This window comes from Falco punctatus (genome assembly GCF_963210335.1).
Source record: "Falco punctatus genome assembly, chromosome: Z".
In the NCBI taxonomy this organism is placed as follows: domain Eukaryota; kingdom Metazoa; phylum Chordata; class Aves; order Falconiformes; family Falconidae; genus Falco; species Falco punctatus.
The window spans coordinates 67,669,557-67,697,031 of NC_137586.1; the positions used below are offsets into that span (position 1 = coordinate 67,669,557).

General features: G+C 37.4%; 1 protein-coding gene and 1 long non-coding RNA gene across 3 annotated transcripts in view; both read right to left on the minus strand.

The window, feature by feature from the left end:
• Positions 1-1,455: 1,455 nt before the first annotated feature.
• Positions 1,456-27,475, minus strand: part of COMMD10 (COMM domain containing 10) — a 118,967-nt gene continuing 92,947 nt past the window's right edge. For both annotated transcript variants that reach the window (XM_080372087.1, XM_080372088.1), the window contains 2 exons: positions 2,399-2,458; positions 1,456-1,760 (listed from right to left, as the gene is read on the minus strand). In XM_080372087.1, coding sequence (XP_080228213.1) covers positions 1,722-1,760; positions 2,399-2,458 — 99 coding nt within the window. In that variant the 3' untranslated portion in view covers positions 1,456-1,721. The remainder of the gene's footprint in view (positions 1,761-2,398; positions 2,459-27,475) is intronic.
• LOC308056530 lies at positions 16,969-25,385 on the minus strand. The gene is made up of 2 exons (XR_013924863.1): positions 25,265-25,385; positions 16,969-24,433 (listed from the first exon to the last, which is right to left on the minus strand). It is a non-coding gene; the product is annotated as an uncharacterized lncRNA (long non-coding RNA).

Below are 27,475 nucleotides of genomic sequence, written 5' to 3' on the forward strand. Positions count from 1 at the left end.
GCGAATGCTGGCAGGCTGAAGGAATGGTGGGGATGTGCTCACCTGCAGACACATGTCAACCTATGCAGCCTGAGATGAGCAAGCTGGCAAGCTGCTGCTGAATAGCCAGACTGAGGACGTGATGTCTGTGGGTGGGACTGTTAAACCTCCAGAAGATACGGCATGTTTGCCAGTGGCTTGAGGCAAGACTTGATTTTGGCAGCCAGCCTCACAAGGTGTAGAAGGTAAGATCATGCTGTGCAACGATGACTCATTTCTTCTTTCCAACAGGGTTGTTATCTTACCAGAGTGGTACAGTATCGTCTGGCATTTCAGTTAAGAACTATGGATGATACGTGTGTTTTTTCTCTTCAGTGCACTTTTTTCACACGTAGGCTGTTAATGACTTTATCTTGCAAAACTATTATCTCACGGCTCAAGACAACTGGTACAAACCCCTTCAGTATTCTAGAGGTGACAGCACAACCCCTATTAAAGCAACAAAAACAATCCTCCAAAAACAGCAGAGCAATCTGGCACAAGAGGACCTAAACACCAGCTATTTAAGACATACCTTTTGGCTATATTTATATCTGCTGTCACAAGCAAGCAAACCTCAAAAAAACCTTGGATGGTTGGCTATTAACCATCCCTCTGTTTTGGGCATCTAGAAGAAAAAAAGCCCTGTTCAGGGAATCCCTTAAGGAATAAGAAAGACAAGTTAATGCCAAAGATTTTTATTTCCTCTCACCTTCTGTTAGCCTAGAGTAGAGAGTTGTATACTGTGCCCATTATCAAAGCGCAGCAAGGAAGTTGCCTGTCAATGAATGGCAACAAACAAGAACTAAGATGACTTTTACCTTCTCGTACTGTTCATGAACCTCCATTCATCTGGAACTAATGTGTGAAAATATGACTACTCTGGCCTTTAAGTCACTGTACTTTATTTCTGCCTGTTTGATGTAAAAACAGTGGTGGACAACATTAGGAAAGATCAACAAATAGCCTTCAGAAATCTGACTGTCAGACTGTTTCAGTGTTCTTTGTTACACATGCTGAGATTTCTCCCCCCCCCCCAGTTATACTTAAATTCATTGGTATGCACACTGCGCTACGAAGCCGTGTTTATTCTCAGTGTCAAAAGTAAACATTGAGATCAGTGACACTGCTGATTATTTAGAAGGAAAAAAACGACCTAACTAAAAAAGAACAAAGATAATGAAATGAAGTTAAACTAGCCCAAACTAAACCTATGTGCTTTTAAATTCTGAATTTACTTCAACAATTTTGCAATAAGCATTATCAATCATGTGACTAAAAATTCAAAAGGATAGAGATTTTTTTAGCTGTATATTTACCTAGTACTTTTATGTCGAAAAAATAGATTTTATTCCCGGTCCCTCACTAGTATGTAAATTTCTACCAGAATTAAGTATAACACATAACAGGCTAAAATAAAAATAAAACATTGTAAAGCTGTGTAGCATTTATTTTTATTTTTTTTTCCTGTAAGCAAACCCACTCTTCACAATTGCTCAGAAAACAAGTGAAAGTCCATTAGAATCTTCAGACTCTTAACAATGACTCTTGGCTAATGTTACTGGTCTAAAAAGGAGATAAGACATATAATTTTACAGGAAGCAACCCACTGAATCCTTCAGCAAACACAGCTTGGCAATCTATCTTTAATTCAAAATAACAAGGTGGCAGGAGTGTGATGGAGAAGTAAGTCTTCAAAAATATCATGTAAGGGAATCCAGCTGTGCTTGTATAGTTTCCAGCTATTTAAAGGAACAAAAAAGAGAGAAAAAATACCACTCATATAAAATGTTGTATAGAAACATGCAAACAGAAGAAAACCCACATTCCAGTATCTTCAACTACGCATACTAAATCTATTCATATAGCAATAAAAAAATCCTGTACTCATGAATATTTGTTTTTACATGAAGCTATTAGAATTCATTGCTGCAGTTTATATATTCAAATTTTAAAGAAACAGTTGTCTAAATACTGCCTTTTTTACATGCACAGATGTTTTGCTGCGCATTTCCAATGCATAATAACAAGGGAAAAAAATAATAGAGTTCACTTTGACTGGATTACGAGCCTGGCATTTCGACTGAAGACATAACACAAAGATGCTGATTTCAGAGAGCTCATCATTGTTAATCATCAGCTACTCCTCTCAATCTAAGCGCCAGGTATGCTTACAATGACCCAAGCCCTGCCTATTCCAAATTTGAATGCAGACTCTTCTTGAAAATTCTTTATGAGATCAAACAAGCCTAACAGCCTTAATTAAAGTTGGATCCACTTTCATTCCAGTGTCATTAGATTTAATTCATATAGGCAGCACTTCCCGCTGAGCAGCACAAGGTGTTTACAAAGAAACTATAGTATTGTAAAATCTACAGACCTTGTTATAGAACTCAAACAGCTCCTGATGATTAAATTCTACAAATACTTTCTTCAGGTTCTGTGAAGAAAAAAGAAAAAAAAAAGGAAGGAATAAGCATATTTTTAATTCTCTTTTTGGTATTAATACCAGTAATTCAAAGTATCAGATTAAGCTACAGGAAATACAATAGTGGCAACAGTTGGTTGTCCTCCCATTCACTACAATCATAGAATGGTTTGGGTTTGGAAGGGTTCTTAAAAGATCATCTAGTTCCACACGCCCTGCCATGGGCAGGGACACCTTCCACAATGTCCCTCACATATACATATTCCATTTGAGTGAAAAATTCACGCCTAAAGCTACATGCATTCTCCTGCTGTGAAGAAGAATAATAAAAAATTCTACGAAAATTATTTTGTTACCTTATTTTTAAGTCAGATAAAAATGAGAGATTACATTCATCTTTCTCAGCAGTCCACCTAAGATCTGATAAATACCATTACACAATGACAAAATCGGTAGCGTATTTGATTGAACTTGCACAGCTATTAGTGTACTATAGCAGCACAGAGCTAATACTTCCATTCATTAATCTAACAGTTATGATTTTAGCATGCTGACACTGCTATAGGCTTCTATCCACAGATTCAGCCTAAGTTAACAATTAACACAACAGCTTCAAAGCATTGCTTAAACACTAAAAAAGCAAAATAACACAACTGATGGAAACTACTGCGGATAAAACAGATGGTGGTAATAATCTTCTGCATGCATGTGCTGATGTCTGTAGAGATGGGGGTTAAATTAAAATTTCTGTCCTGCCTAACTCACTTGCAAGAAACAGGTAGTTTAATGCCTGCTACTTTCAATTACAGTGCAGATCTATCCAGACTGTTTCCAGCCTTGTTCCTTCTACTTCGCTTTGTCATTTTTTAAAAATAAGTTACTAATTATTACTGCACATTCTCTGTATTATTGCTAGACTTTCCAAGGCTTGGAGTAATTCCTGAGGACAACAGCTGCATTTCCATGAAAAGTAACAAGGCCCTGTGCAAAGTAAAATCTGTGGACACCTCTACTCACAAAATATTATCAGCTGAAATAATGCACACATGCTAATTTTGTTTAACTGGTACCAACTTCATGTACCACTTAGTCAGTAGAAAAATGCTTATTTATCAACTCAGCTTAAATGAGCAAGGGTACTTCTGCATTCACACAAGGCTGCGGGCCAGATTATGTGTATTCTCATACCAATGCAAGTCTCGATTTAAGTCAAATAATGCTGCTGAATTTGGCGCACCAAATGCACAAGAGCAGCAGAAGCCCTGGGAACTCAGGATAGGTACTGCCTGGTGCCTGCTCCTCAAAAGAAGCTGTAAGACACAGGAAAGGGATAAAATGACCGGGGCCAGCCTGTCTGGTGCAATTTCTCCTCCCCACTCTGTAGAAAGAAGGATCCTTTCCAACAATTTCAGGAAGGCTACAAAAGCCTAGAAAAGGACCAGTGATTTGCATGAGAGACCAATCTTCCCCCTCTGGGAAGGAACAATGCAATTCTGGGAATCATACAGTGAATACAAAATAAAACTACCAGGACAGCAGTTCTCTTTGCCATGACTCCAGCTGATCCTCCCTCCAAAGAGCATAATGCTCTGACAGGGAAGTAAAAGCATTTTTAAAGGCTTTCTAACAGCTAAGAAACAAAGAGAAAGCAAACAAGTCGTTTCTTCAGAAAATAAAGGGGGTAGAGGAAAGAAGAAAGATACACTAATAGCAAATGGATCTACTATTTCAGTCTGGCTGTTTGTTTGGCATTCACTGTTCCACAAGGATTTTGGTGTTTGAATGGAAGGAAGCGAAACTGAAAAGGCAAGGTTCAGAACAAAAGCAAGAGATCATATACCTTAAAGTTTATCAGTCACAATGAATAGTCAGGGTCATCTCTTGCACGGTTTCTGGCCAAAGAGTCTGCTGGGTTTTGGTACAACTGTTTTTCAATGCCTCTGGAGAGGGGCAGAGTGTGTATGACACCTCCAACCACCAGATCTCATTTCTCCGAGCTCCAAGTCTCACTCAAGATGGGCATCTTCTGGTACTACTTCAGATCAGCAAGGAAAATCAGTTTCTCACACATACAAAAAAGAAGACACTGAAAAGCTTGTCTTTCATATTTTCCTCTGACTCCATTAATTACTGTCAGTTATAAGGTAGGGTGCGCAAATGAAAAAAAGTGTGGTCCTTTTAATTCAGGTCCTTTTTATACCAAAAAAAAGGTCACTGTGCTTTATGAACAGGCTGAGATGTCTCCACATTATTATTTAATAATCACAGCCTGATAACTAAGACAAAATTTATGTTGCACATGGCAGCTAAATGCCTGTGGAAATCTAAAAGAAAGCATGCCATGCCAGGCTACATCTCTGATCTGGGAGTGAGGGTAGGAGTGTCAGTGGGAGAAAAGAGATAAAAATCTTTTATTAAATATGTACTTTATCTGCAGTTATTCCATTGCTAAAACAGAATTCTTTCTGTGTATAAAACCTGGTATGTCTACTACATCGCTTCAGCAGACAGCAGAGTCACAAAAAAAGGAGCAGAAGTGTGGCACCAGTTAAGAATGTTATTTACACAATATTAAAGGGTGAGTCCCTTGAGGAAGGTGCCAAATGATCATCACTATGTGATCAGGAGTTCTTATATAGACCCCAAAACCATCATATCATAAATAGGTCCCTACAAGAAAAAGCTACATCTGAGCAGGCTGATGGTCTCCCATTTTTAACCAAGATATCCCTTACTCACTTACCTGCTTTCTTCGGTGTGAACACAAACAACTGTAATTAAGCAATGTCACAGGACTAGGTTACCATCCAGTTCTTTAATTACTCAGTAAAATAGTACTTCAAAATGACAGTATAGATAAAATATTGCTAAGGCCCCCAGAGTAGGCAAATTCCTAATCTACTTTATGGAGTTTTGCTCAGATAACGGTACAAAATTATAAACTGCGATAATTTTTTAACCGTAACTAAAACGTGGGATAAAAAAATCACTTTCAACTTACTGACTTAATTAAATGTCACTGTGTGCAAGTCTCAGCCTATTTATGAAAAGTGCAGCTAAAATGCCTTCTTTTATCTGCACATACAAGTTTTCAGATGTTATCTCTGACCTAGTATGAGCTTCCCTGAACGTAAATAAGCAAACAGTAATTTGCTAGATGTCTATCTTCTTTCTTCCTTCAATCAAGTGTATCATTCTCTCTTCCTCTCTTCTGATAAATTTCCTTCCATTTCTCACCTTCACTCTATTCTTTCCCTCACTTCTGGCACCTCATTTTCTCTTTGTTGTTACCATCTTCAGGTAAAAGAAAACTAAACAGAGTAACCAGAAAACTAAACTGAATTTATTCCTATTGCCAACACTCAGTCACTCCTAATACTTTTTCTAATTATATCCCAAATTTGTCGCTGTGGCAATAAAAGTCCTAGCTCCTCCTTTTAAGAGTTTTAGCTTTAAGGTGACTTCATAGCATCACAGAAACATAGCTGAAGATGGCATTCTTAGGAAGGCAAAGAAACCTCTAAAATACCAGTCACTCTTTGGGCAGCTTTGAAAACATGGAGACAGGCTTTTTGTCTGATTCAATACCTGTGAAGAGTGACAGGGACAACACTGGAGTGATAAATGCTCATTGAGCATAGCTTGAAGAGGTGATGTGCAGCATCTTCAGCTAAATGAAGTTGCTGTTAAGGTCAATGTGCTGATCTGCTGTTAAACATGACAAAGCATTGTATTTACTACTGGAAAAGTCCATGTGACTTGCAGGTGTCACTGAAGACAAATCTTTACATCTCTCTGAATCCATTGCAAGGAATATGGTAATAAGTTCTCTGAAATACATGGTTTAACACATTTGACCACATATCACTACTAAATGTATTTTTAAGTGTTAAAATCAAATTTTAGTGTCATTTTGCATTTACAGACCTAGATGGAATCTGATTTCATTCTACCTCTTCTCTCACCCCAGGTTTACATCAATTTACCATTTACACCCTCCTGAGAACTGTGAAATTCGCATAAGTTTAACTGATTAGGGTTGTCTTCTCCCCTTACGTATCTTCTCATTTATTGTCTATCAATTTCAGAAGCGCAACATCTCCACCAGTCTCTAAAACAGCTTTCCAAAAACAAATGCCCTTTGGAAGGGAAAGGAAAATGAAGTCATCACTAACACTTTTAAACTCAGTCAACACTAACATGCTATCCTATCCAAAACAGCCATTCTGAATTTATGGCTAATTCTACAAAATAGCCACAATCATGTAATACACACTTAGCTTACAACCACCAGCAAACAATTAGGCAAATGTTTAACCCAACATGATCACCAGCGTAACTTGATGAAGATTCAACTACGCGGGACATAAAAGAGTCTCCATTGCCTCAGCTAACAATTTATTTTAAACATTAAGACCTTCTTTCTGCAACATGTTTCTGTGGAAACTATGCAAAAAATATCTCCTTAAAATACCTCAGAAAGCAGAGGCAAATTCCTGGTTATAATCAGAGGATTTGGTTTTCATTTTATTTTTGTTTTTAATCCAGTGCTTTAGATACTTCTATTTTAATGTACTACTGCAAAAAGCTTTATTACTAACGAAAGAGTATTGCCTAGCTGTATTTCACATATTTAACTCCCCCACCCCATGCATAAGCATAGAGCAAGGCACTAGGAGTTATAAATAAAAGGCAAAACTTCTGGTTTTAAAGCTAACTTGAACATGAAAAATTGATACTGCTGTAACAGTTCTCAACTGCAAAGCTGTAACTACTTTTACAACATGGCAAAATAAATGCCAAGTATTCTGAAGTAAACAGATGAAGGGACAGGCTGGTTTGTGTATCTAAATGTCTACTGATAATGATAACGTTCTATGACTGAGCACATGTAAAAAATTACGGTATATTCAGTGAAGTTTGTTAATAGTAACTAGCTGAAGCAACACATATCCCCATCTCCATATTCTAATTTATCCTTTAATACTATCTTGAGCCACAACTCAATTAGGTTTAAGAGAAGAATATTTTCACATTTGCTTTCCATTCTCCAATTTATTCTGATTAGATATCCTTAAAATCTCAGATATGATGGAAGGATATGGATAATTAAAGTAATCAGTTTATGGCCAAATTGAGATGCATGGCTAATCAGACCCCAGTTGATTCTTAAAATTTCCCTCTGGGCCTATCAGTTTCTGTGCTACATCAGTTCAGACTTCTTTTCAATTTTGTTGGACTGTGGAGAACTATGCATTTGTTTAGGCACTTACAGATAGGAAGAAGGTCATAGCTGTATCTCACAGAACCTATCAGGAGGTTTAAGTTGTTTGGTCAGAAAGATTAATTGTAGCACAGTAAGAAAAGGAGATGCGTTAAAACAGACCAGCATCACTTAAAAGCACACCTGTTCCTTAAGTCTCTGCACATATGAGACAGCAATTAAGACTTCTTTGCATTCCTACAGCAGTAGGTGGATATAATTCAACGCAGGGATTCACCAGAACACAGGGAGTTAAATACCAACATACGGTCCTAATCACACTTCTTTCACATCATCAGAAAATATGACCTTCGAACTTCATTCTTCTTCCAAGCTTATTTCCATTTGCAATACCAAATAATTACTTTTGTAGAGGAAAAAACCCACAATCATGCCTTATGACTGAATTACATGCCTTTCCAGGTCTCAGTGTGCAACTGTTATAAAACTGAACTTCTTTCATATTAACCCCCTCTTTTCCTAATCGCTATGTTAACCATTTGCTTGTACATATACTGCCTTCCACCCTTCAAATTTGCATTTCTTTTTCATGTAAGCTTAAAAATTTCAAATTCCCTGGATTATTTAGGGAGATCAGCATCAGACGCATACTAAGGACGTCCTTCCCTCCCTTTACAATATATTCATAAGCTCCCTACCCAAAGCTCTATGTTGATTCCTGAGATCTAATCAACGTGTTACTGGAATTTGATGGTTTGGAACACATATAGATAATCTTACTCCAGCAGATGCAGGATCATCTTAGCATGTTTTCATGGTAAGTGCCTAGAATAAATCCATTGCCCAGTCCAGCAGTGACCCAACAGACTCTGCAGGCATTGGGAGACCTGCAGAGAATGTGGTATACTTCCAAACAGCAACAAGAACTGTCAGTCATTTCAATTTTCACACCTCCTGCTCCCTTCCACCCTCGTGGAAATATCCATTACTGGCTGGATGAACTGGTGCAAAACTACAGACAAGAAATGGGACACAGCTACTAAAAAGACCACATAGGGTAGGAAGATCACAGAGCATTAGAGGCAGGCAAGCTTCTTTCTTCACAGTAGGGGAGAAAAATGCTTTTAAAACTAAGACAATTATCTGGAAATAAAGAACTACAGTTTCACCTCAATATACCTAGTAAGACATACTATATTGCTAAAGAAAGGGGAGAGAGGAAAACATTTTTTTTTCCAACAGCTGCATCCAGGCAGAGGATTATTTTGCCTTGAATGTATTAGGAATTTAAATTCCTATAGGTTGGTTGGAATTTTAATGATACTTTTGCATGGAAAACCTCTCAATAACAGAAACCTGGAGTTGTAGGGTTGTTACTTCCTGTACAAAGATTATGTTAAATACACTTTTACAGAACTGTCACAGTGAACAAACATGTTTTTTGTAGAAATGTGGTAGTAAGGTGGTAAATGTGTATCAGTGTGTGCCTACCACAAGAAATACTTAAAAGCAGGTCTTTTGTACTGATGCCTCCCTGCGTGTTCTATGTACAGAAAATAGCTCACAGAAGATCTATTGAACTTTCTTCCATGCCTGTTCTGTATTTTGTATATACCTTCACATGCCCTTCCCTCCTTTGTAGACAGCTATACATAGTACAACTTCATTATTGATTCCTCACTAGTCTCCACATGGGATCAGTTACTGGCAGCATAAAGCATCCATCCACACAAATGTGTCATTGTAATTTCAGGATTCAGCAGGAAAATATGTAGGTATAATTCCCAAATATAGTATCCAGGAAAAGATGTGTTTGAAAACTGTTTGTTTCATTCACTAATAGGCTGCAATATAATTACTAAGAATAGCACTGATTAATCTAAGGGACACAGGTCCTAATAATGACAAATTTCCTATTTAATCTCACCTAATCTTGCAAATTATACTGTACTCCTAATATGTAGAAAGCTCTCTGAAGAAGTAACCTCACTAGAAGTTTAAAACAAATATACCCTTTGTTGCTATTACATTTCATTGTATCTAGTGTGGAAAAAAGAATCTCTGGGAACACATACACCCTAGTTGTTGCTTATTGCTTATACAGTGTACAGTCTGTAACAATCAGAATGCAACTTTCTTCTTTAGTCAGAACTCTACTTTGATGGCTAAATAATTTTATTCCTGAGAAGAAATTAAATTCTTTGATCTTTCATATTTTGGTACAGCTTATTTGGCACAGAAATTACGATCTAAAGAAAAAATAAGTCATGAACACTGCAAGGAAAAATAATAAGTTACAACGCTGTGCTTCATTTATTTCCACCAGGACTATCATGTAAGTCTTCAAACACCATGAAGACCAGTGAGTTCACACTGCTATTCTAAAGATATCTCACATGAGGACTGATACAACAGTCTTACATTCACCTTGAATGATAAAAATTTGATTTTTCTTCTTATGCTTGTACTCACAGAGGACTGCTGCTGAAGAAACAGAGAGCCCAGCAGTAAGCATGCTGGCTCCAGAAATGCTTTTCAAGTGTCCCTGACCTCACGTGTTCACCGAATTTGATCACAGACAAATTATTTTTTTATAAACAATGTCATGTAGGCATGGGTATGAAATATTTGCATTATTATACTCAGAAAATAAACCAGTTCTAGGAAGCTAACAGAACCGAGTGTGAATATTAAGTGCAACATTAGCCTAGCACTGGCATCTGAAAACTTCAGATTACGGACTCAAATGACAAGCATTGCAACTTGCATAAATATCTTGAAACAGTGAAGCTTAGCTCTACAGCATCGAAGGCAGACTGCGATGGATTTGTATGTAGATATACAATGGTTAAAGTCTCCTAGAGCAAGGAGACCAACTCAACAACATGCACGGAGTGTTTCAGAGAGCTTCTCACACAGCTTGCCTGTAGCTGACATGATTAACGTGGAGCTGCAAATCCTTTATGTTCAAATCAGACTCACATTTAGTGTTGGCTCTGAAGAAAGCTGGACTTAGACAAAGCTCAAGCTGTGATTCAAACTGCTCAGGACCATCCCTTTGGTCTCAAATAAAAGCCAGACAACACCTACCATGCCCAGGGGAAGAAACTTGGGTAACTGTCATCTGCATCCATATCTAGAGCAACTGCTCCCGCAGGATATTATACAGTGTAGTCATGCAGATGAGTAACACTTTAAAAAGGCTTTAGATGAATGGAGAAAGCTGGCATCTTTTTGCAGGGTTAGCTTCTGAGCCTACCTGCTTCCATACGATACCGCAACACTGCATGATTTTACCATGAATGGCCTTCCTTCACTACCAGAAAACCTGAAAAAGTCTATTGTTTCTACTGAGGTGCAAAAAAAGAGTCTGGATAAAAGATGCCAGCAGTGAGAGGAAAGATTTAAAGAAGCTCAGATCCACGCGAAATCAATGTAACTGACGTGAAAATATCCTTTCAAAAAAATCTGTTTAAATATTTACAAAATGTCAAGATTAGGCAATTTGTAAATTAATTCTTTTGTTTGGGATAGGTCAGTCAGAGTACCACCAGTTTTGACTTTGTTAGGCAGACAAGCAAAGATAAAATGTTTGGGTGTTTTTCCATGCTAAAATGGTGTTAGTGGCTGTCAGCCAGCATATCTCTGATCTGCAATGGGCAAGCCGTTCCAGCAGCTAGCAACTGGGTGCTTGCACACAAGTCTCAGCTGCTGAAAGAGACTAGAAAGCCATGCGGGAGTGAGGGCTCTTAAGTAGCAGTGCAGTCCCCAGCAGGATCAAAGACAGAGCTCTTAGAGAATAAGATTGTTTGTAAAGGAATGTGTATTTCCTTTGTTGTTGTTGTTGTTGTTGTTGTTTTAAATTAGGAAGTCACCTACTATTTCTACTGTACCCTAAGAAATCGAACAGATCTACAGCTTTTGCCACAATATTCACAATCTACAAATAAATGCCAGACTCCTAGTCAGTGTCTCTTTGCCATAAGCATGCTAGCAAAGCCTTGAACCCAGCTACCCATCTGGATCAAGGACATACCAATGTCACAGTGTGATGAAAAAGGCATTGTCACCCTGACACAAGTAAACACTAACAATTCTCAGGCAACATGGCACAGTGCAAAACTAGAAGAGGTCTTTAAAAGCAGTTTCTCAAGTTAGACAAAAAAGCTTTTCCTTTTTACAAATATTGGGGAAAAAAACAACTGGGTGGTCTTTTTTGATTATGACTCTTCAAAATTAAGAGGAATATGAAAACAAACGCTTATTATAAAGCAATACAACAGCAACTTTTCTTTCTCTGTTTGTTACTGAAGGTTACACATGTTCTAATGATGCAAAACCCAGCTATTTTGAATTCGAGACAATGTAATTTCAGTGATCTCCTTGCTTTGTTTGTTACTTTTGCTAAAAAATTATTTAAAGTTTGATACAGTGGTGTGGTGTGAATTCTCACTGCTTACAAAGAAAACTGGACAGAGTGCTAAGGACAGAAAGTACTACAAGTGCTGTGTGTTTTCCCATACAGTGGACATCAAACCATTCACCCCCAGTTTCCTTCAAAGTCAGAATATGAATATAAGTATATAGGCAATACCCTCTCAGGGAAGAAAAGAAACAAATTTTGGCAAACATAAGCAACTTGAAAGAGGGTATCAAATCCCTTTTTATTTTCTTCAAGTCTATGTGCTACTGAATTACAGTTCCTACAGCTTGTTTTAAAAGAGAGCGAGCAATGTGAAGGAAGACAGTACCAGATTTGGATTATTCTGCAGATGGATGGAATACAATGCAGTACACAGGCTGGCTGCAATGGTTTCAGTGAGTATCAAAACCAAGATACTTTTTACGTTTTTCTGTCAAAATGAACCTGTTTATCTCCAAATAAATTACATTTTTCCTCTTTCAAGCCAGCACTGCATGATGCAAATCTGAAGTGGTAAAGCAAGCAACAAAAAGTGATACTCTATGGTGTAAGCTTCCCATGAAGACAGGACATGAAATTAATATTTAAGTTATGCTTAATGTCTTTCAGATGTTTACCTTTTTAACATATGTGTTCTTCAACGGGAAAAATAGAAAAACAAAGTGTTACAGGTCAGTTTCAAATGCTATTTTGTCTGTATGAATGATTTTACAAACCAATGTTTAAACCTATGTTTAAGATACTAAGTAATTTCTTACAAAAAATACTGAAAACTTATGATTTGTTTAATGTCTCGTTTACATCGATTGTAACACAAGTTAGAAGTGTAATATATGGGTTAGCCATTGATATTTAGCTATGCCATCTAAGAAGTTATGAAACTGAAAATAACCTGTTTCCAGGTTTTTCTTACATCTCTCATATATGGAGAGAATGCTGTGAATATAGTTGCTGACTACCAAAGCAATTTCTTTTAATTTAAAAGAAAAATAAATAAAGGAAATGGTTTAAAATATTTTCTCTCGAAATAGTATTTATACGCTACTACGGAAAGCAATTTTTCTCCTCCTTTTCATCATAAGAAGGTTTTCAACATGCATACTGTTTCCCACAACATTCTTACATCTAAATTGGAGAGAGATGGATTTGATGGATGGACTGCTAGACAGGTAAGGAATTGGCTGGATGGCAGCATCCACAGAATTACGATCAATGACTCAATGTCCAAGTGGAAACCAGTAACAAGTGGTGTCCCTCAGACTGCACTAGTACTACTTAACATCTTCATTTTTGCTTTTATAAATGACACAAATAGTGGGATTGAGTGCGCCCTCAGCAAGCTTGTGGATGACACGAAGCTGAGTGGTGCAGCTGGTAAGCTAGAGGGAAGGGATGCCACCCAGAGGGACCTTGACAGGCTTGAGGAGTGGGCCCACACAGACCTTACAAAGTTCAACAAGGCCACGTGCAAGGTCCTGCTCCTGGGTTGGGGCAGTCCCCAGTATCAATACAGACTGGGGGTGTGAATGGAGTAAGAGCAGCCCAGCCAAGGAGGACTTGGGGATACTGGTGGGTGAAAATTGGATGTGAGACGGCAATGTGCGCTTGCAGCCCGGAAAGGCAGTCGCATCCTGGGCTGTGGGCAGCAGGTCGGGGGAGGTGGTTCTGCCCCTCTGCTCTGCCCTGAGGTGGGTGGGTCCCCACCTGGGGTACGGCATCGAGCTCTGGGGCCCCCAGTACAAGAAAGACATGGACCTGGACAAGCAAGTCCAGAGGAGGGCCATGAAAGTGATGTCAGGGCTGGGATACCTCTGCTATGAAGAAGGGCTGAGAGAGTCGGGGTAGTTCAGCCCGGAGAAAAGGCGGCTCCAGGGAGACGTTACTGCAGCTGGTCAGCACTTACAGGAGGTTTGTAAGAAAGCTGGAGCCTCTTTGCCAGGGCCTGTAGTTGCAGGACAAGGAACAATGGTTTTAAATTGAAAGAGGGTAGATTTAGATGGGATATAAGGAAGATTTTTTTTTGTGACGAGGGTGGTGAGGCACTGGAATAGGTTGCCCAGCGAAGCTGTGGATGCCCTGTCATTGGAAGTGTTCAAGGCCAGGCTAGATGGGGCTCTGAGCAATGCAATCTAGTGACAGACGTCCCTGCAGGGCAGGGGTGGGGTGGACTAGCTGACATTCAAATGTTCCTTCCCATCCAAATCTTTTCATGATTCAAAGATACATGTCTTCTTAACATGGGACATTATTTTACAGAAGTACATTTTAATACTTGTACTACAATATTCAGACAAATTAGAATGATGTCAGTTAATAATGAGATAGCTTGGGTTTAATACTGACTTTCAATGTATTGAAATCCAAAACAGCTAGATTTTGTCTTCTTAAGACATAAATAATGAAGTGATGGTAAAGGGAACAACAAAGAAGAATGACATGCAGGTATGGTAGGTTAAAAAGTTTGATTTCTAGCCTGACATAATGACATACACAACGTTACACATTTAAACGCAGTTTTTATATACACTAGGGAGTTTAGCTTGAACAGTGAAAGAAGAATATGATGGTGAAGGGTACTGCCAGGGAACTGTTAATAGCTGCTTCCCCAGTTGCTAAATGGGGACTGTTAAGTCTCACTTTCCTTTATACAATGGAAATATTGTCCCACAATCTCAGGGCAACCTTACCCATCTTGAACTCACGTTCTCCCATATTCTGAGTTGTTACATCTGTAGGGTATGACTATCCATGTACAGTAAATTGCTTTGTCTTTAATCTTTGTGATTCACATATTCTTCTACCTAAAGCAAGCTTCTGTGGTTTTTGCATTTTTTTCCTAAGAAAAATGAGGAAGTAAGGGGGACTGAACTATCTCATGTTCAAATTAAGCATGCAACAGAGACCAAATGGAGACTTTAGACTTACTGCTTCCTCCTATTTCCTACCAAGTCAGTGCTGTAGTTGTACTCAATGTGTAAAACTGTCCACCGACCAGCAGAAACATTAACTGGGAAAAAAAAATGGTTGACAGATGAACTGACGAACCAGAAAGATATCCTGATTAACCTGGTCAGGTATTCAGCTGAGGCCTCAGGGTGACAGCAGTTATATGAAAAAGCTTATTAAAAGTATCTGCGCTATCTTACTAGTGACAGAATTAGCAGTTGAACACACACTAAAGGGAGATGCCATTGGATTCCAGACATGAGAAAAGTTTTGTGATTACTGAAAAGAGAGTAATTCCACAGCCCTACGCAGAGAACTGAAGTACCAAACCTGCAAACTAGTTGCTTTAATGGGAACAAATAGTCCAGTATGCTTGGGACCATTATTTTAAAAGAATGAAAGCACTACTATTGTGTAGGATAATCAGTTCTATTTGGATTATTTTGTTTATCTTGGAGATAAACAGATTAATTTGTCTGCAACTGTAAACTAGCCAAAACTCCGACAGTCAGGTGAAGTCAGCATGGAATCAGAGGGTGTCTAAGGAACCTGCAGATCCAAGAGTTAATTTGACAGTTGGCAATCCAGCTCTCAAACTGATAAATGCAGTACTTTGTTTTTGTGGCATTGGTTTTGCTAAAGCTGAAGCCTACAGAGATACTAAAATCTGAAATGTTAGAACACAGCCCAAGATTGCAAGAGGAAGGACCAACTGAATAAACTGCACCTCCACATCAGCAGGAACTTTGGTAAATACAGAGTGAGGTTTTGCATTTGAACTAAATGTTTCTCCAGGAATTCTTCATGTTTTCTGTGTTGTGAAAGCAAACACATGGGAGGGCCAAAAGCTGCAAGCCATTCAACAATAACTATGCTTGGTACAGCAATGAATGAAAGCTTTAGAATGCTGAAGATCCAGAAAGTTCCATACCTTTTTATCTTGAGAACTAAAACTTTTCCTTCTGAACTTCTGAAATACATCCTTCTATAGCTCTACATGTGAGACAAGAAACTTCATGTGTTAAAACATTTCCCACTGTATGAGGAAAAGGAGAGAGCATTTACCTTTGTTAGCAAGAACACAGCCATCAGGCAGAGTGAAGTCATTCTCCTCTGCTTGGCACTCGTGAGGCTTCACTCGAGACACTGCATCCAGCCCTGCACACCCGCAGTACAAGACACATGTTAAGAAACTGGGGTGAGTTTAGCATCATCTGGATGATTATCATGTGGATGAACCACATGTGACATTGGTTTGGCATAGTAGGTTTGCTTAGTTTGGAACAGGGTTAAGAACAAGGAATCCAATTGCTGATCTATATGTAACAGTTTCAGCATTTAAATTGTACTTTTGTGGCAGGTGGTTTTCTTTTTTTTACAGATCTTATATGTTTAGAGAGCTCAGCTCATAAAAAAGAATGATATTTGGTAATAAATAATAACCATCCCTTAGCTGAAGTGTTGATAAGGAATAGAATTTCAATTCATTCATGAGGATTCAATTTTTCTGAGTACTTTTCACTGGGAGTCAACCCAAATGAAAACTCTTGTAAATTGGCAATCACACCTTTTAGATGGCCACTGCTCTTCACTCTTAGAAGATGTGGAACTGGATGCACAAGTAATTTCAATAGATACTGCCTGATCAGCAGTGAAAGTAGCCAGAAAGATGATCTATATAACTTGGTAGCAGGCCAGTGAAACTCACAAGCAACAAGGCCGTTAAATGTCAACATTGGGATCCAAAGACATTGCTGACCTCCTGCTTGTCTATCGCGAGCAGTTTAAAAGGGCGGCAACTGGAGTCTTATTTGTGATTTTTAAACAATGCAAAAGTATTCCAGCACAATGTCCAATAACTCCGAAACTTCAAAAATAGTATAAAACATCCAAACAGGGCAACACAGGACTGAATACCCAAAGAACCGGGAGCTCCTGAATAAAAAACTGCTGCTATCGGTCAGTTACACCTCTAGACACTACCATTCAGAGCATCACCTAGCCATAGGGCTCTTGGAACAGAATCAGAATGCTATGATCAGATAATACAAAGTGTTACGATTAACTTCAACTGTTAAAACGTGCATAGCCCACTCTATCAGAATAAAGACAGCATATAAACACAAGGCTGGCACAAACTGTACCAGTTGCATATATTCTAGATAATGTGACAGAATGGCAATCATGTACTTAAAACTACAATTCTTCTGTGAGTAATCCGGTAGGGCAGACATACAGTATTAATGATTATGAAATCATGCCTCGGCTACATGGTGTAAGCTTAATTGTGAAACCATGGCATTAGACTTAATTTCTTCTCCAGGTACTGACTGGCTGTGAATTGAACTGAAAACACTATTTACAGACCAGTATGTGGCAATATTTCCAAGCAAACAAGAGACTGAAGAGGTGAAGATAAATATCAAAATGGGGCTGTAAATTACTTTGCTGAAAGCTTTTACCCAAAAGCTCCCCAGAATATTTCACTACTGTGAAGCTATACCACAAGGAATCTCATAGGGCATTATTCAGATGATAATAATAATGGTTACTAGAAAATGCTTCATTTTCTGCACTTCTGTTTAATGCAGCATGGCATCATCTCCTTAAGTAGCTCCCTTTTCCTGTATAATGCATTTTGCTTAGACTGTGTTTACAGAAACCAAGACACACTAAACACTGACAGAAATCCACAGTCAAAACCCATGCAAATTAATGAAACTGTAAGACAATTTACCTTGGTTAATTCATAAAATTCCAGCATCCCACTGCTTCTAGCTGCTGACTGAAAAAAGGTCCTAAATTCTCTCTAGTGAATGACCACCACTGAAAGTACAAAATAATGCAAGAGTTTTAAACCAAACTATAGTTTTGTCACAAATCCTGTTTTCCACCCTGACCACAGTGGTTTAAATATGTAATGGTTTCATAGCCTAGAAAATGTGTGAGATCAACTGTGACTGAGGATTACAAAGGAAGTAATTGGTTCACACAGATCAATCCAGAAATCAATGTAGACCTTGGAAAAGACCAGCCTCAGGATCAAGAGCCGGCAATGGCAGCTGCTGTCCAGCCCTGACACCACCTCTGTGCTCTAGGACCCAGGAGGAAAAAGATAGTTCACTCACCATCCCCGTAATCCCCAATTAGGTGATACTTGGGCTTCGATAACAGTCTGTCCCTGTATTTCCAAACTATTTCCAAACTGTTATGTTGGCAGCTGTGTGAAATGAGGTATGAGGTCTCAGCCCAGCAAAAAAGCAACTGAAGTTCACGTTTTATTGGTCTGCACACTTAACCAGTGAGAAATAAACTACTCATTCATTTAAAGAGGTAGCCAAGTCAGAGACTTAGTACAGGAAACAAACACTCTTCTTCTATATGCATGTTTGAAGAGCAGGGCATGAAGAAAAGGGTAGTCTTGTTGTGTATTACGAACAACAGAACTGCAAAATGACAAAGTATAATACAGGAAAGGCAGAGCAGAGACATTTCTTATACCCAGAAAAGCTTACTGCTTTCCTTATTGCAAGGGACTGACAATGGCAGGTAACTCCAGCAGATCTTTTCTACTGCTAAAAAGGAATTTTGATGGACTATGGTGACAGACTAACATAAAAAACCAGACTAACATTGAAAAAAATATACTTACCATTCACCTAATGAATAAAGATTTCACCAAAGTAGCTTACTAGTGTCTTTATTTTTTTAAAAATTACATTTTCAAAGTTGAATACAGACATTATGTTTTGCAGTGATAAAAACTTTCTGCTCTATCAGTGCAATAAATTTATTGAATGCCTTCAACTAAGTAAACACATACTACAGAACTATAGCTCTCTCATTCATTTGAAGTTACAGTCTCAAAGTATGCCAAATATTTTTGCTAGTATAACCACTTTTCAGTGAACTGCAGTGACAGCTTTATTATTTGGGCTTTTTGTAGCTGCTTTTCAGTGAATTGCAGTGAGTCTATTATTATTTGGGCTTATTAATTTCTTTCTTTTTTGGTCCCCTATCAGGGAGTCTATTCATGCTAATCAGAACTAGCTCCTTCCACACTACCATAATGTAGAAAATCTAGTATCAAAGGAAAAAACTCGTCCTAAAACCTGTGGGTAAATATTAGGTGCATATAAGCAGTATCGATCATTTTAAATCTTGTGTTCTGTCATTTTAATAAGTTTTTTTCAATTCAAGCTCTTTTGAATAACAGGGCAGAAAAAGGCACTTGAAGTAAGTAAACTGATTTTAGAGATTTTTCTTTTTAACAAAAATGAAATGTGCTCACGGGCATACAAACCTTATGTAAATGTTTAGCACAGAAGAATTTTATTATGGTTAAAGACACATTTCAGTGGACAAAAGGGAGGAATGTAACAGGGGAAAAGTAGGAGCTTTTACTGTACACACTGCATTAATCCTCCATCAGTGTAGATTAAAAGAGATACAGTTGTAAACAAAAATCTATAAAAACATATATATTTAAGATTTCCAGCATCTCTGAGAATTTACCAAATACACACTACTTTTGTTTGCAGGTTTGTGTGTCATCTACAGCACAGCATGAGAGTAAATCAGCTGTACAGTCTAACGCTTTCTTGATACATTTACCTAGCCAAAGCTCAGATGTTCAGTTCTCCCTTTCACTGAAAGATGAAATGGCTTGCAAATGCTTCTGCTGACTTCATTTTCCTTTTGATCCTCAGCACTGAAAGCTGTTATTTTAAAAGTGGCACTTCTGAAAAAGCTTAGGAGACTGTAAGAGTGGTAACTTGCCTCATACATAATTTTGTAGTGGCAATTTATATTTTTTTATTAGGAGTAAAGTGCAGATTTGTTTAAATAAGTGGTAAATTCAGTTCCCTCATGTTGCAGTGAAGAGCAGTAACAGCTTGACTCTTGAGATATTTTTATTATTTTGAATCCAAGCTTAGACATGTTTTGCATGAGAGATGATCTGAATTTCTACACTACCTAGGTTGTACTTTCATGCTCCAACAGAAAATGTATAAATCACACAAAGTAATTTTTTCTTGTGGACCTCTATATAAACTTCTAAAAAAAAAAACACCCCACCAAAGAAAGACATGCCTACAATATAAAAATGTTTCTATCAAAGAATAAAAAGTTTGAAATCTCATTTGAAAATTACTCATTTTTAAAAAACTCTAACAGGCAGGTTTTAGGCAAATCCATCCGTCCATTCCAAAAGACAATTAGTATCTTTGCCCAGAATATTAAATCTTACATAGCCACAGAAGTACTGACACTTAATGCAATACCATACCATCTTGCTAGAGGGAAAATGTAGAGTAGCGCTTTTGTAAACCCTATTGAAAATGTATGAGATATGTTTTATTTTGGAAAAATTAATTTTTTAATCCAATACCCTTAAATGTCACACACATTAAAAACCAACATGCATTCTAAACAAAGCAGGTTAGAACCAGACAGCATATATTAATGACCATGGGGCTATTAGCATGGAATCAGAATGACAATCTTAACAGGAGCAAGTCACGTGACTGTATAGCAAGCTGGCTGACAACATGAATTTTCTCAATATGGAAACCTTTTGTCCCAAACTACTTTTGTGGCGATTGTGATGCACATATTTTATGCAGCCATGAGGAAACAAGCAATTGGCATTATTTTTAAAACCACACCTGTATTTGCTTCTGCCCAAGAACTGGCAGAGGAAAGAAAAACAAATTAAATGGGGGGAAAACTATGATTAAAGAAACCTAAGATACAAAATGCAATTTTTTCCTGTGTTAAAAATGACTTCACCAGAGACTTTAAAGAATATAAACTCTCTTCAGACTTTCTCTTCTCCCTTCATCTGTTTTCAGGGACGTATTACAAACACCTTGGGATTGTTGTCAAAGGTCCCTGAAACTGCTCCTTGAAACAGGGTGCCTGGCCTTTAGAAGTCATAGAATCATAGAATGGTTTGGGTTGGAAGGGACCTACGTTCAAGATCACCTAGCTCCAGCCCCCCTGCCATGGGCAGGGACACCTTGCACTAGACCAGGTTGCTCAAAGCCCCATCCAGCCTGGCCCTGAGCACTGCCAGGGAGGGGGCAGTTACAACTCCTCTGGGCAACCTGTGCCAGTGCCTCACCACCCTCAGAGTGAAGAAAGTCATTAACTATTTATTTTTAACAAATCTAACTACAGTATGGAAAGAACCCTTGCACACAGGTCTGTTTAGCTGCCAAAATAAACTTAGAAACACAGTTTTTGTCACTGCTATTTTTGTTTAGTGTTAAAAGTAACAGACCCAACTGGCCCTTCAGTTGAATTCCAACACAAAACACAAAACCTGACAAATTCTCAAGCAATGGTTCAAACACTAGTAATTATGGACCAAAGACGTGGAATGAGAAAGTGAGCAGAAATTAGTAGGTAAAGCTTCCCTTAAAAAATAATTAGCGTTCCAGCTAAAAAAACCCCAAACACCTATTTTTCCTGTTCCACTGCAAATACTTTGAAACTGATGACTTTAGAGGTAGCAGTGTATGTGCATCTCCATCAGACACCCTCCCAGACTCCGACCAGATTTCTTGAGCCTCATTTGAGTTTATCTGCCTAATAACCCTCAACAGACCCCTGTTCACAAGTTTGTTCCATCTTCCCCAGGTAAAATGCTTGCACCCACATTTTTGGGCAGGGCTTTCCAAAAAACTGTTACTTCTTAAGTGAATGTATCAACAGTTCAGCTTCAATTAAAAAAGCACATCCTGACATATCAGCTCCCTCTAAAAAGTTAGTATGAGTCAATGACAGTTGTATTGCTAATCTCAGTAAATGCCTTCCCTCCACTGTTAATTGTCATGCTATTGTCAAATTGAGGGAAATATATTAAGATGCTACTCAAAGGTTACACTACATGTTATCCACCCAGCTTTAGAAAGATGTATTTTATAATGCAGTAATAAGGGATGTGCTTATCTGTTAGTTCAGCTTTTCTCCACCTTTAGTTCAGCTTCTCTTTATTGAAAACTCCAAGTTTCTCTCCACATGTACCACTCATGATGTGGGACTCTTTTACTTCCTTTCAGAAAACTGAAGATGCTTAACGCTAGGACTAGGGAAAATACGACTTTAGAATGAAAATGAACTTTAGAAAAGGGTGATTTCCTGCCTTTTAGCTGTAATGAATATACAGTTATTAAAAGTAAGAATCACATGCTGATTCTCAAAAAGAGTATTTTTTTAGGTTGTTATTATGAAATTACACTGGTAATGAAACAGAGTTACTGCTCACCATCAACTATCTTGCAAGCATCCATTCTTTTCTCAATTAGTTTTTCAACACCTGGGTAATTCCTTCAATTTTGCATTCAGATTCCTAAAGCTGAAACCTCCTTTCTTTGCAAAAAAGGTTGTTGTCCCTTATAGTTAGGAATTTAAGAACATTACATGATTATTAATTAAACACAATTACAAAGAACAATAACTGGCTCAATTACAATTTCTTCAAAGTAGTACATATTATTTCTTTCACACTTACACTTTGCAAATGTAAGGACACAGTAATTCCTTTTTCTATCAAATAATGGATAATAATCTGTTAACTATTAATAAACATTATTACTATTATATTTATAGTAAAAGTAATAAATGTAATTAGTAGCAGGAATAACTACTAAAAATAAAAGCCAGGCTGCAAACAGGATATATTAATTTTTTTTGCCATCCAAGAACCTACTCCATCTCTAACTAGTAAAATAATCTTTTTCGCTTGTGCAAAACCCCTATGCAAGTTTACCACTTCAATACATCTGTTTAGTCTCTTATTTCATAAAAATGTAGCCTGTTGCTCTCCTGTAGAAAACTCCCAGCAACATGCTACAAAAAAATAGACTCTGCCTGAAAATGTCTAAATATGTGCATGTGTCTTTAGGTGACAGCATTAAATTAATGTAAAAAGGATTTCCATCTAGCCTAATCTGGTAGTGACTTGCCACAGTTGCCAACTGTTTATCAGTTGATGTTAACTGATTTCTATGTACATACAACTGGTTAGAGCCGCACAATTCAAAACAGTTCAACTGACATTTTTATCCATAAGAAGTAAACTGGGTAATGGAAGTAAAATTCTCAAATCCATGAAGAATGCAGACTTCTTGGTAGAATGCAGATGTTACATTCTCATGATAGCTTAGTCTCGTTTATTCATTACAAAGTTGATACACCACCATATGGTAGGATGCACTGTCACCTAGCCACCCCAAAACTAAACTTACTGCAGATTGTTGGTCTTTTTCTCTACCACAACTTCAGAGATAAATTTTTCAATAATAAAGCAACAACTCCTCAAAATTTAGTAAATAAATTAACATTTATTGAAAGCAAAATAAAAGTGTTAAATAAAAAATATTGTTTATAGCACACAGACCATTAGTACCCATTAAATTGCCTTATTTTTTTTAAAGCAATCAAGGACATTTTCTTACTGCTTTGAGGTTTTTTTGTTGGGTTTTTTTGTTGGTTTGTTTTAGGTGAGCACCCAAAAATTTATCTAAAGGACAAATAAGTCAAATACTTAAATTCCCCAGTCTTACTTGGGTTTTATAGTAGGCTAAACAAGAATAGCATTTAATCATTCATGTATGTCAACTTTTAAATCCAGATTTATTTACTTTTTGAGGCTGTACCTTTTCCCCCATCACAAGCAATGTGATCACTAAGCCTATGTAAAAACTCTAATTAAGAACAAGGAAATATTTTCATTGCTTTTAACAGGATTCTGATTTTAATCCACAGTTTTAACAGTATTAACTGTATCTGCAGTATTAACATCACTCCAACACTACACTATTTTCAGAAAAGCATATACTTGACTTGGGTCCACTCCTTTTTTTATAGAAATAAACAACAATAAAAAAAATACTCCTAATATCAAAAAAACAAAGACAAGAACACTATGATTTTGCTCGAATGACCTGATGAATCTTGAGCCATAAAACACCCGATGTTCAAGTTTGATGTCCTGCAGGAAAACATACTGTGTGTGGCAGCAGAGAAAAGACAAAAAAGAGGAAAAAATGTCTACAAGATACATATTTCACATTTAGGGAAATATTTAAAGATGCCGAAAGGGATCTTCTCTCCTTGACTATCTGTCACAGCATTTTCAGAAACAGTATCTATACTTAGGCAATTGTTAATGTTAGCATAACAGTACTCTAAATTTATTCTGGCTCATGCTTGTTACGCTTATAAAATTCAACACAACAGCAGCACAGTTCTAGTTGAAGATCGTGCTGTGTCTCCTCAGCTGCCTAAGCAACAATCTCAAACACAGGCTGCAGAGACAATCTTTGCTCTTCATTCAGCAAACTCTTCTTCGTTGACAGCTTTGTTTTTTTTCTTTTAGTCTTTGCTGTAATGAAGGAAACAAAGAACTTCCTGAATGCACATATTGCCTGAGTCCTTGTGTACAGAAGTAGTTTAGTATTTGGTAACTCTGCAAATTTACTGGCATTTGTGTAATACAAAACAGCTCAACATTTGAACGACTTATGGTTTCATAGTGCATCTGCAGAGTTCATGCATAATACATATTTTTTCTGAGATTCATCCAAGTAAAAGGAACTGAACAAACAGTAATCTGTGATGATGACATGGACGTCGTCTTAGCCGGAAAATTTAGTGCTCCCTCAGAAATAAAGTAAGTAATTTTAACACTGCATTGAATATCACTTCAGAATTATATTGCAAAATAGCTAGTTTGAATATTTAGGAAGTCCATGCCCATATATGCAGAGAAATACTGTATTTAGTCTTCTATATTGTCAAGCATGAAGCTGTGCAGGGCATCTAGAAAGATAAAGGGAATACAGATCATAAGGAGTACTGAACAGTTTGTATTTAACACTACACTACTGGTATAATTCAAATGAAGGCTCCCAAACACTGTGACAGAGAGCCTAGAAGAGTCTTCCCATCAAAGTAATGGGGCCAAAAATTTGAACTACTTTTGTAATGAGGATCATAGAATGAGCTACATGACATAGCAATCTAATGAAAGCAAGGAAATAGTAGCACAGGGTATCAATATTGTCAAAGCACGCTAAATATTAACCCACCTGAAAAATAAGCCAAAAATCCATTGTACACTGACAGCTAAGGTCAACTAGTGCCACAAGAAACTCCCTGGAATCTTAAAACTCATGAAGCTCAAGACTTAACAAGCAAGCAGCCTCCCACATACCTTGCTCTCTGCCCGTTGTTTGCAGTGTTGTTGATTGTATGCCCCAAATGCCATAAAGCTTTCAGTTCTACATCCAACACATCATAAATAGCAATATGTACCTTAGCTTTATCAAACCTAAAGAATACCAGAAGCAACACTGTACTATTGTGAAGCAACAGAATAGTGTATCAGATTGTCACACAGTCCATTTGTTTATTTTGCTTTAGTATCTGTGACAGCTGGTGAGATAAAAATCCACTCTGCCCAGACACTCAGTTAAGTGTAGCATCCCCGAGATTACTGGGAACAGCATCTCTCTTACACCTAATTTTCCATCAAACATCCCAAAACCATGTTAGACTCAGTGATGTCAGAAATAGCTTCAGGGAATATTGTATATTGTCACTGTGAAACAGGCACAGCAGGTTACTTCAGAGAATAATCTCTTTCATTTTTAAGAAGTGAAATATCATTAGATGATTCATTCCCTGCAATATGTATTGTTTCGTAAAATAACTGAAAAAAAGAGTTCGTTGATCCATGTTTTACTTTTTTTCCTTTAATTCTCTTGGGTGCAGAGTAAAGAAAAAATCTTCAAAACACAATTAGTTTTATTCCTGCATTTGAGCCAAGTCCCAGTAGGGCCAATCTGTAGCTAAATGAACACAGGCAGAACATTTGATTTTGCTACCATCATAGGACTGATTTCCACACAACAGAAAGAAAACATTCTCAGGCAGCTCTTGTCCAAATTGAAAAAGTCCAATCTTTGTATATGTTTCCATAACATTTCATCTCTTACAGCCTACTGCTTCTCTACCAAAACCCCCTGAAGCTTTCTTTATTCAAATTTTTCTTTAAATGCAGTCTTCTGATGCTCGTTTCAGATACACACAACAGAAACCAATTTTAATTTTCTTCTTAGGCCTTCATTCTGCTAACGGATATATAAAAAACATTTAAACTGTATTGCTGAATTTAGAAGATTTTGTAGAAGAAGGATCCTTTCACACTTCAGTAGTTATATGTAACTAAACAATCTGTACTTGACTGAAAACAAGTTTCATTGTTTTTAATGAGTTTCCTCAAATAGTAAGAAAAGTTTCCCATTCCTCAAAAACCACTTTGCAACCTGAGGACCTGACTAAGGCACATTCTGATTTCTAAAAAGCAAACTGTTAAAAAACTGACATGTGGTAGTATCTTTGGCATCTTTAGGTTTTTGCTTTAGAAGAAAGAGGAGCTATAAACCACACAGTGACAAAGCTTGCTGCAAATTTCTTGTCAGGTGCATGTTTGCATGAAAAAACATGGAGTAAGTAGCAAATTCACGTATCAGGGGGATGAGTGCTAGGAAAATTAAATAAAAGGCACTATGCAAATTCACGCTAGAGCTTTTTATGGAAGCCATAGCTTAGGATCAAGCCTGAATTACTTTAAAGGATGAAAAGAAAAAAAGTTATGTTGTGATTTTGAAAATATTTGGGAAGGAGCAGTGTTTCTCAGCACAGGGCAACAGCTAACATTATATGGAACTTATTTTTTATGCCTAGCTTTACACACTACTTACAAGGAGCTCTCTATCAAGAATAAGAAATGTATAAGAAGCAGCACATGTAAAATATACATTATAGATTTGATAACAAGAAAGGAACACTACCAGCATTTGAGAACAATTCAGAGTTTCAAAAATCTGAACACATCTTGAAATGGTCAGGATGTTTAATTCTGTATTGTATACCATTTGCAGTTGGTGGTGAAAGATTTGCAAGGGTTTTTTTAATTGTTATTTTTACTTCTACATAGTTGACATTTCAATATTTTCCGTCATTCTAAATAAAAATTTACTGTACTCTTAACCCCTAGATGTGGATGTTTACATAATCACTTCAGCTCACAGGATGATGAATTATGTAGTATTAGACTCCAACATGTTCTTAATTTTTAAAAGTTACTGCATTTGCATAGAGACACACAAAAAGGATGAAGAAGAATAGGAAAGGGGGCCTCTGCTCTCTGGCCACCCTGCTTTTCCTCCTTCTCCTCAGCTATCTTTCCTTCTTTGAACAATAAATCTGATTTACTGTATTACAGCATTCACTTTTCAAAACATCCAATTTGGAATCTAGCATTTCCAAATAGAAGTATCAATTCGAGGAAGACAGCAGAGGAGAAAGGAAGTGCGATAATCTTATGAGAGTAGCAATCCACTTGGGTTTTTACTGGGTT